General features: G+C 39.4%; 1 protein-coding gene across 4 annotated transcripts in view; it reads left to right on the top strand.

Annotated features, from left to right (window-relative positions):
- Positions 1-8,956, top strand: part of fut8b (fucosyltransferase 8b (alpha (1,6) fucosyltransferase)) — a 52,024-nt gene extending 43,068 nt beyond the window's left edge. For all 4 annotated transcript variants that reach the window (XM_057353722.1, XM_057353719.1, XM_057353721.1 and 1 more), the window contains 4 exons: positions 128-304; positions 574-724; positions 844-2,757; positions 8,849-8,956. In XM_057353722.1, the coding sequence (XP_057209705.1) occupies positions 128-304; positions 574-724; positions 844-1,173 (658 nt within the window). In that variant the 3' untranslated portion in view covers positions 1,174-2,757; positions 8,849-8,956. The remainder of the gene's footprint in view (positions 1-127; positions 305-573; positions 725-843; positions 2,758-8,848) is intronic.
- Positions 8,957-13,451: the final 4,495 nt, after the last annotated feature.

The following is a 13,451-nucleotide window of genomic DNA, read 5'->3' as shown; positions in this document are numbered from 1 at the left end:
GGGGGGGGGTGTGTGTGTGTGTGTGTGTGTGTGTGTGTGTGTGTGTGTGTGTGTGTGTGTGCGTGCGTGCGCGTGTGTGTGTGTGTGTGTGCGTGTGTGTGTGCGTGCGTGCGTGCGTGTGTGACAGGGTTCACGTCAGGCGGACAGATAAGGTTGGAACAGAAGCAGCGTTTCACCCGATCGAGGAGTACATGGTACACGTCGAGGAGCATTTTCAGTACATGTCTCAGAGGATTCACGTGGATAAAAAGCGCGTGTACCTGGCAACCGATGACCCCTCGCTGTTACAAGAGGCTCAAACCAAGTGAGTTATGACTTCTTCAAGTTCATTAATGAAGGTTACTGCTGTTTATGATGTCTATTATGACTTGTTTTAATGTTTTTTTGCAAAAACTGGCACCTTAGTGAATAAAGTACATCAAAATAGAACTTTTATTTTGAGATGTCTGAAATATTGAAAATATTGCTAAGATACTTTCTTTAATTTTTAATCGCATATATGAGTATTTGAACACTGTTTGATTATGTGTGTGTGTGTGTGTGTGTGTGTGTGTGTGTGTGTGTGTGTGTCAGGTATGCAGATTATGAGTTCATCAGTGATAACACAATCTCTTGGTCGGCCAGTTTACACAACCGCTACACTGAGAATTCACTTCGAGGCGTCATACTGGACATCCACTTCCTGTCCCAGACTGACTTCCTGGTGTGCACCTTCTCCTCACAGGTACAGCCCCAAAAAACTCTTAGTTTGACATTTGACTTAGTGTAACTGTTTAAGATGTTCACTAAATCAACTTTGGTTCAGCTTTGTCACCTGACACATGTTTGTCCCGTGTGTGTCAGGTGTGTCGTGTGGCTTATGAAATCATGCAGACCCTTCATCCGGATGCGTCTTCCTTCTTTCGATCGTTGGATGACATTTACTACTTTGGCGGACAGAACGCACACAACCAGATGGCCGTCTACTCTCACCAGGCGCGGACGGCCGAGGAGATCCCGCTTGAGCCGGGAGACGTCGTGGGTGTGGCTGGAAACCACTGGGACGGGTTCTCCAAAGGGATCAACCGCAAACTGGGACGAACTGGCCTGTATCCCTCTTATAAAGTGAAGGAGAAGATGGAGACTGTGAAATACCCCACATACCCCGAAGCAGACAAACTCCTGAGCTTATAGACACATTTAGTGTGTGTGTGTGTGCGTGTGCATGTGCGTGTGTGTGTGTGTGTGTGTACAACGCACTGCGTTGTGTGTTTGTATAAATGAATTATGATCTCAACGACTGTTCAGAGACGCCACTGAGAAACAAATCAACAAATGAAAAACTCTTTTTAATACGTTGAGGTGTTTTTTTACTTTTTGTTTATTCTACAGATGTTTGTTTCTTTGTCTTTGTTTACAAAAAATATGGCTTATATTTAACCCCAAAATCAAAAGAAAGAAATATGATGTTTAAAGAAAGTCAAGCCGCTCTGTGATGATTCTGATGAAGCTTATTTTCCCTCATAAATGCTCTTGACTGTAATTAGAAAAATATTGTTATTTCAACATCATGGTAGGATTTGTTGTACTGCCTTTAGTTTATGCTTTAAGGAAAACAGATGAAGTACAGTGATGGGAGTCGGGGAGAAATTTGCCTAATTTATGTGAAATGATGAGATGTCTGCTTAATAACGTCAATGGAAAATCCTTGAAAAAAATAGAAATCATTTTATATGCAAATGACATTTTCTTAGTGATTTTTGCGTGTAATGTGATATTGAGATCACACCTCACGCTGTGGTTCTCATTTCTTTCTTTCATCTGTCAGATCTCAATCCATGTGTGTGTTATTTACTGCGCATCTTATACACTTCCTGAAATGAAGGAAACTCGTTTTGCAGAACATCATTTAAAAAGAAATGAAATAATAAATGGATAGAATCTCATGAATGTGCCATCAGAGACTAAATTACCCATCAGATTCCTTTAGTGATCATTATCAGATGAAATCGTTTAATGTGGTGACTGAAACTAAAGTCTCGGTTTTATAGTCAAATATTCACTTGAAGTGTCCACAGTGGAAAGTCAACATGAAATCAGATTCGTTCCTAATGTATTTACTTTATTTCACACGGTTGCTTGCTTGTTTTTGTTTCGGCGCATGTTTTCATAAAGAAGAAAAGTTTGTCTTTGTAATCTTTCATCAAACTGTAATAACTCTTTTGACACAATGTCCCTTTCACGCTGATGTCGTGAAGAGGTTTTTCAATATAACTTTGTGCAAAGATTCCCATCAAATCTTGATGCGTCAACTATATGCCTGGTTATTTTCTCATATAAGATGCACATTCACTGGATTTTGTTTCTGGATTGAAGCCGTTTGGTGCTGAAGGCAAATCTCTAATAGTGTTCATTCTTTCTTTTATTTATTTATTTATTATTTTTTGCTGAAATGAGTTGAACTTTCTTTTGTAATGAAGATTAATAATGTTGATTATCAAGAAATTTTTCAGATGCTTTGTTTTAGGGTAATGTCGTCTAAACCACAGATGGGAGGAATATTCCTGATGGTTGTGATGTTCAGAAACTGCTGGTGTGTCTGCACTAGGAACTTCATTATTTTCCTTTCATCATAACACAATGCAAGAGAAACATCAGACAGACATCAAAGTTCAGATGTAATGCCACCTGCAAGAGAGTCGTGCACAGCCGACCCCGCAGCTGAGACGGATGAGAGTGATGCTGTGGAAGAAACTGCATTTGGTAATATTTATTGAGGTAGGTTTATGTTTGAAGTGCTTTATACAGAAGACACAAACATTAACACTGAATCTTTTCATCTTACTGTTACTGATGTATAGACTTTGTGACACACACACACACACAGAGAAAGAGAGATAAGAACTCACACGTATAGTGTTCAGTGGAGGACACTTCAATTAAAAACCTCTTAACCCCGTCGTCCTGTGACCGCTGTTGTGAAGAGACATAACTTGAGTTAATTATTCTGTTAAAGTCCCAGCGGCTCGTGTGCAGATATTTTGTTCATCTGTTGTTCTTTCTGTTCATTCAGACAGGACAGGTAATTAGATTTTTGCAAGACTCTCAAATCTTTTTTGACTTCTAATGTTTGATATCAATCATGAGACATGAGAACAAATAACATTTGAGAATCTGTTTTGCAAAACATCTTTTCTGTTTTACAGAAGAACTTCATACTGGTTTAGATTGAAATGTTACAGTGAATAACTGATGAAAAAACATTTGTAACATTTTTTGTGTGAACCGTTTGTTATACTTTACATAAAAACTGATGTTGTTTTTAATTTTTTATAGTTTGTCTACCTTAACTGGTGCTGTATCGAAGTTGTTATCATTACCTATTAAAACATTTCTGTTAATTAGATAAAACAGGCCTATATATATATATATATATATATTAATTAGAAATGAAGAGTTCAGATGCAAAGTGCCATTTGAAATTTTCTTCTAAAATGAGTGTTTTTATCAGGTTCCAATGTTTAGGTTCAGTGATTTCACTTTAATGGCAATGAATACATCCTCTTTGCCATTAAAGTGAAATAACCTTTAATATAAACATTGGAGCCTGATAAAAATAGTCATTTAGAGGAAAAATGTCAGAAAGCTTTTACATCTGAACTCTTCAAATGTTGCCTCGGCAATAAACTGAAATAAGCTTAAATTGAGACACTATGGCCCGGTTTCACAGACGAGGCTTAAGGCTAGTCCCAGACTAAAATGAATGTGTGACCTGTCTTAACTCAATATAACATGCCCAGAAATATCTTCAAATCTATTAGTGCCATTGTTTTGTCTCGAGATGTACACCAGTAACGTATTCTTCTCAGGCATTTTTATAAAAGCAACATAAATATCTTCATTCATCTAAGGCTTAGTCCTGGCTTAAGCTAAGCTGTGTCTGTGAAACCGGGCCTAAAAGTATTCTCTTGAAATAAAAACGACCATAAAAATAAGTTAAATCTATATAGCAATATTAAAAAGAAATAAATAATACGTTAAGAAGACGAAAGCACATAACAAAATTGCTTAAAGTTAAACTGAAATTAACTGGAAAACTAGAAGTATGCAAACAAATTCTAAATATTTATGCAACTAAAAAGCGTGTTTTTATTCTGTTTTTTTCTGTTTGCGATGAGGTCATTGTGATGATCATTAGCACACAGCTGTGGTCTACAGGAGATAACCAGTGATTTAAAGCTGGACTTTTATCTTCACACACACTCGAACTCGAAGCATCTATCTCTGTCCACGGCCTTTGATAAAACTGCAGTTGTGTGGATGTTACACATGTACACATGTTTGTGTTTACTCGAGACACATCACATCTCATTTATTCCATTTCATTGTTGTGTGGCACTTCACAATGTTGTCTGGTTTCAACTTAAGCCCTGAACAGTAAAAAACTGTTGGTTCAACTTAAAAATAGTAGTCAACTCAACGGGTTTCGCCAACGCAACGAAAAATTCATTGTGTTGACTAATATTTTTTTAATTGAATTAACTTAAAATTTTAAGGCAACCATTTTAAGTTGAACCAACAAAAAAACATCATTTTTTACAGTAAGACAAGTTGAAGACTTAAATAAATGTTAGTGTCTTAGGTGTATCTTAAAAGTTTTTTAAGAGTGTCTTAACAATTTGTCTCCAAATGCACACAAGTAATGTTTTTTTTTGTAAGGCAATGTTGGTAGATAAAACCAATGAATGAAATTTCAATTAAATTTTGCGCCAATTTTTTCAATTGCCTCTATTAAAAGTAGGTTTTACATTTCTTGGCTGTGAACAAATAGCATTACAACCTGAAGAAAAATGTATTTGTGTGTCATCTTTTAGTGTAAAGTTGAGTTTTTATTTGTTCACTTTTATGTAGAGAGAGAGTAGTCCTTGTTTTTGTTAGATTTCCTTGACAGCAGTCATTAGGTTTGATATATGGTCTGTCTAGATGTCTTTGACCTATTCAAGGTAAAAATGAGGTTGAACATGTTTCACAAACCCCCCGAGGATCCCAGCGTGTGAAGTTCACGTGCAGTGAGAGATGCAGGGACCGATGGGGTCTTTCTTCATTGATATTCCTGTGAAGACTCAATGAACCTGTAAAGAGAAACAAAGACAGATTATCTGAGATCTTCCCGGGAGATAAACGCACGGGATGCACCGTGAATTATTTAGAGTTTGAAATTAGAGTTTGAAGGTTTACCGCTGACATCTGTTACACATGATGTTTTCTGGAGGCGAAATGTTTGAAGTGAAGACTGTGACTTCTGTATGAATAGCGGCTTCTGACAGAATGACTTTCAAAGGATTGTTTTTAAACAGGTTTATAAAACAATATGCAAGGATGTGAGTGCCCACCTGTATAGCTATACAGACATACTGTATGTTTGGGTTGGTTTCCAAATAATACAATGACCATTAAAGGTCCAGTGTATGAAATTTAGCGGCATGTAGTGGTGACGTTGCAAATTACAACCAACAGCTCACTCCACCCCTCCCTTTTGAACCACTACGGCAGCTGACACAGAACTAACAAACGCGAAATTAAGCGTTTTGCGCAAGTAAATTACATACAAAGTCAATGCAAAAACGCGTGCAGACGCAAACTCTCGGCAGGCGGTGCGAATAATGCGAATCGGGCGGCGAGATTGCGCGAATGCGTGTCAATGTCGTTTTCCGCGAAGGTTGAAAATATTTGTCTTTTCGCGTCACTCACGCGAAAATAACGAACTTTTCCCGCGAGCAATAAAGAGCGTGGAACGCGATTGCTCACGTTTGGTGTGAACCCAGCGTAAGATGTCGTCACATTTTCGCTTCTTTGCCGAAGGAGATAACGTATTTATGAAACGCGTTCTGTAGAGCAGTTTGTCCGTTTAGGGCTACTGTAGAAACAACATGGCGAACTCCATGTAAGGGGACCCGCACTGTATGTGGACAGGAATAGCTCATTCTAAGATAATAAAAACATAACGATTCATTACGTAAGGTCTTTATACTACCGTGGCCGAGAAGTGCTCTTTACAGGTTCATTGAGCCTATACACTATACACGCGCATCAAACGCGTGCGGTGTACGTGATGCGGTGCTGCGCGTCTCGGCCGATGTGTGAAGCCAAGCTGGAAAGCGATAACTTTGCTATGGTTTTGTTTGTACAACTGTAAAAAAATGTGAACGAATATAAAGAGACGTTCAGAACAACTTAGCCACACCGCACACGTCAGATGCGCGTTTTCACAGTATTGTTATAGGCTTATGTTTATATTTGTAAGCGAAACAAACGATCGCGTCAGTCACTCTCTCACCATAACCAACAGGGACACAGATTAAAGTACATATCATGTTATATGCTTATATTGTATCTTGTGAGCGGAAAACGATCATGGATGGTACACAGGCAGTCTATGTGTGCTGCTCAGGGCTCACGCCGCGCGACGACTCTGCTCATGCATGCAGTATGAAACAGACACGCATCTACTCCTAATGCATCGCCCGTTTCAACTTTATTAACAAAATGTGGCTTTTGAACCTTAATCAATGAATATACGCTGTATCACATATGCATGTCCTTTCTCATAGTACATCGAGCGTCCTGGATATCTTGATTGACAGGAGTTTCATCCAATCAGCAGTAGCTATCCCATTCCAACAAAATACCTACCTTTTCTGGTTTGACTGATTTGTCGTTGTGTTTTCTGACTTGTCGTTTTGCTTTCTGACTTGTCGATGTGGTTTCTGACTTGTTATTTTGTTTCTCGAATTGTTGTTGCGTTTCAGATTTGTCATTTTGATTTTTTATTTTTTATTTTGCTTTTAGATTTGTTTTTAGTTTTGCTATTTGTTGTTTTGTTTTGCACTTCCCGGCCACCGTATTATACACCTCTGAACACATAGTTATGTATACTGCATTTCTGTCAATAGATCCTCCAAAGAATTACACACCGGACATTTTAAAAGAGCCTAAAACAAAAAAATACCATCTATTTCAATACATGTTTCGTATACATGTCTCTTGGTAAGCCGAGCTTTAGAATATTTTATTGGGTAGAAATGATAAGTGTTGGGAGGTGAGCCTTTAGATATTGGTGTGGACATGAAAGAAAGAAGAAAGCAAGCCTTTATTGTCATTGTATATTTTTGCACACAACAATTAGTCAAAAAGGTTGTGATCCACTGCAATAGACTTTTCACTCTACAAAAAAATGGTGCTATATGGCACTAAAAGTGTTTCTTTGCTCGTAATCATAGGGGAACCACTTTTAGTGCTATGTAGCAGGGCTGTAGTGAAGTCCACCTTTGTCGAGTCCAAGACCAGGACTAGTCAAGACCGAGTCTAAAGAGGTTCGAGTCCAAGTCAAGCCAAATGAGACGGTCAAGACAGAGACAGAAAAAAGAATCCTCTTCAAGACCACATACTTTATTTGTAATGATCAAAAAGCGTATCAAATTAGGTCGTTTTATTTACTTTAGGTATAGCAATTTCACCAAAGTCAAATAAAGCCAAAGTGCAACTTTGGATTTTCAGTCTTTTTATTGTAGTGTAACAATCACGTTCTGGGCTGCCAATGGAAAGTGTGCCCATTCTCAGCTTGTTGACTTGTCAGTGTTAACTGCATTGAATCAACATCACTTTTGCAACCGCAATTAATGTTGAACATTTCAACAAACATCATTATTGTGATCAGTATTTGCTTTAGTTGGGTTCTTGATTCTTGTGTTTTACCGTTAGGTTTTCATTGTCTCTTATAACAGTGTGCTAAAATACAATTGTTGAAGCAATGAAAACTAAGATCCGTTGGGATCGGGTGATAATGATTGTAGTCTTTGTGCAGTTGGCTAAATAATTGCTCATGAGGGCATTGTGTTATTGATTTATGAGTATTGTGTGATACTACAGTGTGAGATTAAAGCAGTGGTGTGGTGCATTATACTTCTTTGAATTGACAGAAAATACACACACACAAAAAATCTTTAAATTGGTGAATCAATCAGACAGATCAAGAATCAGTGTATGAAACTCAACAATAGTGACAATCAACAGAAGAAAGCTTCATGCTGCAAGGCATACTGGGTAATATCATAGTACAAAACTCATGACTCCCAGCATGCATTGCAGTTCATCTGTTTATCTGAATTAGTTTGATGATTGTCACCATTGTTGAGGGTTTGTATGATGAGTGTTGATGTCAGCAAAACTTTTGGTATAATTTGGCACCGTATCTTAGCGTGGTGAACCAGAACACTCACATCTCTCATCAACTTCACTTAGTATTATTTATCATCTTTTTTACAGCTTGACACCCATCACAAAAAGTAACCTACTCCAAGAGGAAAGAGAATGAACTTAATGACGCTAGAGATTCCAACTAAAGCAAACATATACTGTATGCTTCATCAAGGGTTTTGTTTGGAAGGAGAAAAAAAATCATCGGACTCGGTCGAGACCAACTAGAACGTTTGGCGAGTCCAATGACCAAGTCCGAGACTACAGAAAAACGTCTCGAGTCTGGACACAAGTACTACAGCACTGCTATATACTGTTTCACCAGATCTTGGTGCTTCAGTGGTTCTACAGAGGTTCTTTGGGTTGACCGAGGTGATATACAGTATAGCACCGTTTCCATTTAAAGAACCTGTTAAGCCCCTGTATGGTTCTTCAGCGGTTCTATATAGCACCTCAGTCATCCCAAAGAACCACTGAAGCACCACTGAAGCACCAAAATATGGCTCCATATAGCACTAAAGGTGGTTCCCCTATGATTACGAGCCAAGAACCACTTTTAGTGCTATTGAGATCCATTTTTGTTTAGAGTCTAGATCAGTTTTCTCTTTTAAAGCTACAGTTAAACCGCCGCTAGAGGGCGCACCATCAAAACAACAACAATGCCGTAGCTTGATGACGCTGTGAAGGAGCGTGGAATGATGGGATCTGTTGTCTTCATGGCCATCAATCAGACGGGAACGAGAAATCATGTCAGCGGATGAGGTAAAGTTTTATAAATGTTGCGTATAATTGTGGTCCATAAATAAGTGACCGCTCGAAACAAGCTAGTGGCTTACTAGACGCTAGACACTACTTCCGCATTTGTCCACCCTGCGTTCCATTTCAAAGGGCTCATCCCTATGCCCTAAGCCCTTTGAATGGTTTTCCCTCCGGAGTGAGAGCTTTGAACCAAACAGTTGTTTGGGACCAAACAACTGTTTCTTGAAGTGCCCTTCTGCGTCATCATCCCATGCCCATAAGGAGGCGGCGTCACCACGCGAAGAATCATGGGAACCCGAAGTGACCATCAGTTGTACCCTTCGAAATCCTTCATTCTGAAGGGCCCTTTGAAGTGGCAAATTATGAGCACTTCGATTTGGAACGACCCTTCAGTATGGCGGCCATGATTGTTGTCACTCCGAAGGGCCCTTCGTAGGGCGATATATCCCAGTTGGAATGCAGGGACTGTTGTCATGCGGTTTCTACGTCAGTAAAGGCGGTAACAAAGGGTGACGCGGATATGACACCAGGTGACTGCGCAGCTCCGTGTCACTGTTTAGAATGGCGATTTTCTCACGATTTACAAGTAGTTGGAAACATTTGAGATATTGTAAGTACTCAGCTCAACAAAATATATAACATTGGCCTAGTGGTTTTGGGATATTTTACTGCAAAATTGTTACAAACTGCACCTTTAAAGGAAAATGAAAACACGTCACGATCTGCCAGCACACAAAATCTTGGCTTGTGTCTCTTTATCATTCTCTTCATTTTGCTCTCTCGGCCGTTCTCTCTCTCTCAGTCTTTTGTTGTGTTATTGATCACTGCTGGTGTGTGTGTGTGTGTGTGTGTGTGTGTGTGTGTGTGTGTTGTGTGTCTGGATGTGCTGATTCAGGCCTTTATCTCACCCCGTATGAACTGCTGACTTTACTCATTTACTTGTGTGTGTGTGTGCGGTTGGCGTGTGTACGCGTGGCTTGTGTATCATATGGAAGTAGGACGATGATTGTGGAGATCTGAGGTTGTCCCAAACTCATTCTCTTATTCTGCCTCAAACCTCCACACAAACATTCCCTGACGATTTGACATCTTCTCTCTGCTGCAAGTGTGTGTGTGCTGACGATGAAATATGGTTTTGATATTCATCTCTGAGAAATCATCGCTCGAGTGTATTCTACAGTTTGCTTAAATAAACTGATGTGGGCCTGACAAAGATTCGCATAAAGGTTTTCGTCACAACACAACCCTGACAGACAGACAGACAGCGTCGGGACAGTCACTAAAGTCTGCCGAATGTTTGATTCAAACTCGGAATGTTTAGCACGTAACTTTCTCTTCCTCACGAAGCCGATTCGGAATGAAGTTGCAAAACTTTCAAACACGATTCTCCTCCATTTGACTTTGAAGTTCAGACTGAATCTGTGGAATAAATCCGGTTATAACGCTGCGAAAAACTGCTCTGGTCAAACACCAAACCTTAAACCGACGATCACATGACCATTTCTTCTTAACTCGGACATTGAAGAAGAGATGAAGGTGGACATCAAACCAGACGGATAAGAGACAAAAGTTTCATCCCAATCTAACGGATTATTACTTTACCCATTAAAACTCAATTCAATATTTAAATGAGACATGATCTTATTAAGTACAAATTTGCATATCAAATTCAAACAGTTTTCGATATAAATGCGTGGTTTTGTTTTAATGCCATCATCTCTGTGGTTGGTCGATGTCGGACTTGTTTATTTCATTTAATATTTAATGAAACTCTTCTTGTATGCAGATGAGCTGTTGTGGTCTCGGGATGTGATTCTGTTTTATTGTTCGTCCTCAGGTGCACGTCAAACTCCATATGCCTTCGAATCAAAGCCAAATTCACAGCAGGTGCACCCTCTCTGCCTGTGTTGAAGAAAACCAACGACTAAAACTGACCCAAAATCTGCGGTTTATTTGTGATTGTTGTTGTTGTGTCGCATCATCTATCGTATGTGACGGTCTTTCGGCTGGTGGTTGTGCTGTGATCACATTGCTCTCATGGTGCCTGGAGTCATAATCGATGCTGTCGCCCTTGCAGAGGCTCGCGGCCCGCCATCAATCCCTTTCCTTCCGCCCGCGGCCTCTCCGGCGATGAGATGTGCTGCTAATTGAGATTTATTAGACATGAATCACAAATCATTCCTGAGCGGAGATGATACGTCTGAAGGCTTCAGCAGTGACTGATGGATGGGACGAGGTTATGATGGGATGCTGCTCCTGATCTCACTCTTTGATCAACTCGGTAACGATGTGATGTCGTTTAGGACTGATTTACACATGACACTGTCGTTTCTTTCGTTTGTGCATGAACGTTCAGAGGTCAGTAGGCAAATACACACAAGAAGAATTATAAAAGACATCACACTTGAAGAAATGAAAATATGCACTAATAACTATAAGCGCCATATGTTTTCTTAGTAAAAAATCTGTATTTAGTGGCAGCAGTTCTGAAGATTTTAAAGGGACAGTTCACCCAAGAATGAAAATTCTGTCATTGTTTTCTCACCCGCAGATTGTTGCAATCCTATCAATGTCTTTGTTCTTTTGAACACAAAGGAAGATATTTGTAAGAATGTCAGGAAGCAAACAGATCTCATCCCTAATTGAGTCCCATAGTGTTTATTTTCCTTACTATGACAGGGAAATGAGATCTGTTTGGTTACTGATATTCTTACAAATATCTTCCTTTATGTTAAGCAGAACAAAGACATTGATACAGGTTTGCAACAATCTGCGGGTGAGTAAACGATGAAGGAATTTTCATTATTGGGTGAACAAGCCCTTTAAAATGTGGATCCTTTCTGTTTTTTTACTTCATTTGCTTTCATCTTAACAGCTCATGTAAAACATTCAACAAGCCGTAGCACTTGAGATCCTGACTTACACTCACCAGTTCTTTAGAAACTCAAGAGAAATCTGGACATTTAAAACAATATAATTCCAGTTTTCGCAGATTTTGCGTTTGATTTGAAAGATGTTTTGCTTACAGCAGTCAAAGGAACAGTGTGACACGTCATGTGATGGTGAAATGGAGAGCAAAGTGAAAACGAAGTATAAATCACCTTCCCAAATTTGTTCCCTTATGTAAGAACCTGTAATCTCACATGCTTTCCTTGAAAACCAAAATGTTACAATCATATTCTCACTGTATGGTGACTAAATAAATGATGCAGTATAAATATTCGGTGTTTATACATTGGTAGCAGTGGTGTCTTGCGTTTATTTTCAGATGATTTGACTGATATAAGAAAAATATTTATGACAGAATGAATTTCATAGGCTGTTAGATATTGTCTGAATAAACCATATTTCTCAGTCAAGACAGAGAGACAAGAGTCAGTTGTATGATCAAATTTGACTTTGATGCAGATGAAAATCTCTATTGAGTCCCCATACCTCCATAACCTGTGTGTGTGTGCGTGCGTGCGTGTGTGTGTGTGTGTGTGCGTGCGTGCGTGCGTGCGTGTGTGTGTGTGTGCGTGTGTGTGTGTGAAGGGTAAACCCTACGGTATGGGGACAAAATGTCCCCACAAAGATGGCAATATCCAAAACCCTTGTCCTTGTGGGGACATTTTTTTGTCCCCATGAGGAAACAAGCTTATAAATCATACAGAATGAACTATAGTGAAAATGTAAAAGAGCAGACAGTTGTGTGTGATTGTTAGGGGAAGGGAATATGATATACAGTTTGTACAGTATAAAAACCATTGTGTCTATGGAATGTCCCCATAAAACATGGAAACCCAACATGTGTGTCTGTGCGTGCATGTGTGTGTCTTTGCGTGTGTGTGTGTGTGTGTTTTGGTAGAATTCCATCTAAATGTCGCTGTGCAGATGGAGGAGATGCTCTGTCTCAGCTGGCCTGTGTTCTTCTGGAAATTGGATTAATTGAAGAAATGAGATGTTGTCTCATCTTGCAATGGCCTTTCATCTTATTGGACGTTAATGGAGCTCTCCTGAGCTAATCCCATCTCTCTTCATCACACACACACACGGGTTTCATGGGTTTCTTGACATAGACATTTTATACTGTACAAACTGTACATTGTATCCTCTTACCTTCACTCTACCCTAAACCTAACCATTTACATGTTCTAATAAACATCATTGAGTTTGATTTATTACGTGTTTACCCTCATAGGGAGCAAAAAAATGTCCCCACAAGGTCTCTCACACACACACACACACACACACACACACACACACACACACAGCGTGTGGTTCTGTTGAAGAATGCTTTATTAGTGTGCCTGTCAAAAACAACACAGCGTGCACAAAATGTAAGCAGATTACAGCGTGTGTAATACAGTATGTGTCTGGAAAACAGTGATTATTTACAATTTCTCTCTCTCTCTCTCTCTCTCTCTCTCTCTCTCTCTCTCTCTCTCTCTCCTCCTCTCCCTCCCCTCTCCCTTTTT

The sequence above is a fragment of the Triplophysa rosa genome, linkage group LG15 (genome assembly GCF_024868665.1).
Source record: "Triplophysa rosa linkage group LG15, Trosa_1v2, whole genome shotgun sequence".
NCBI lineage: Eukaryota > Metazoa > Chordata > Actinopteri > Cypriniformes > Nemacheilidae > Triplophysa > Triplophysa rosa.
This window is presented reverse-complemented; position numbering and strand designations above follow the sequence as displayed.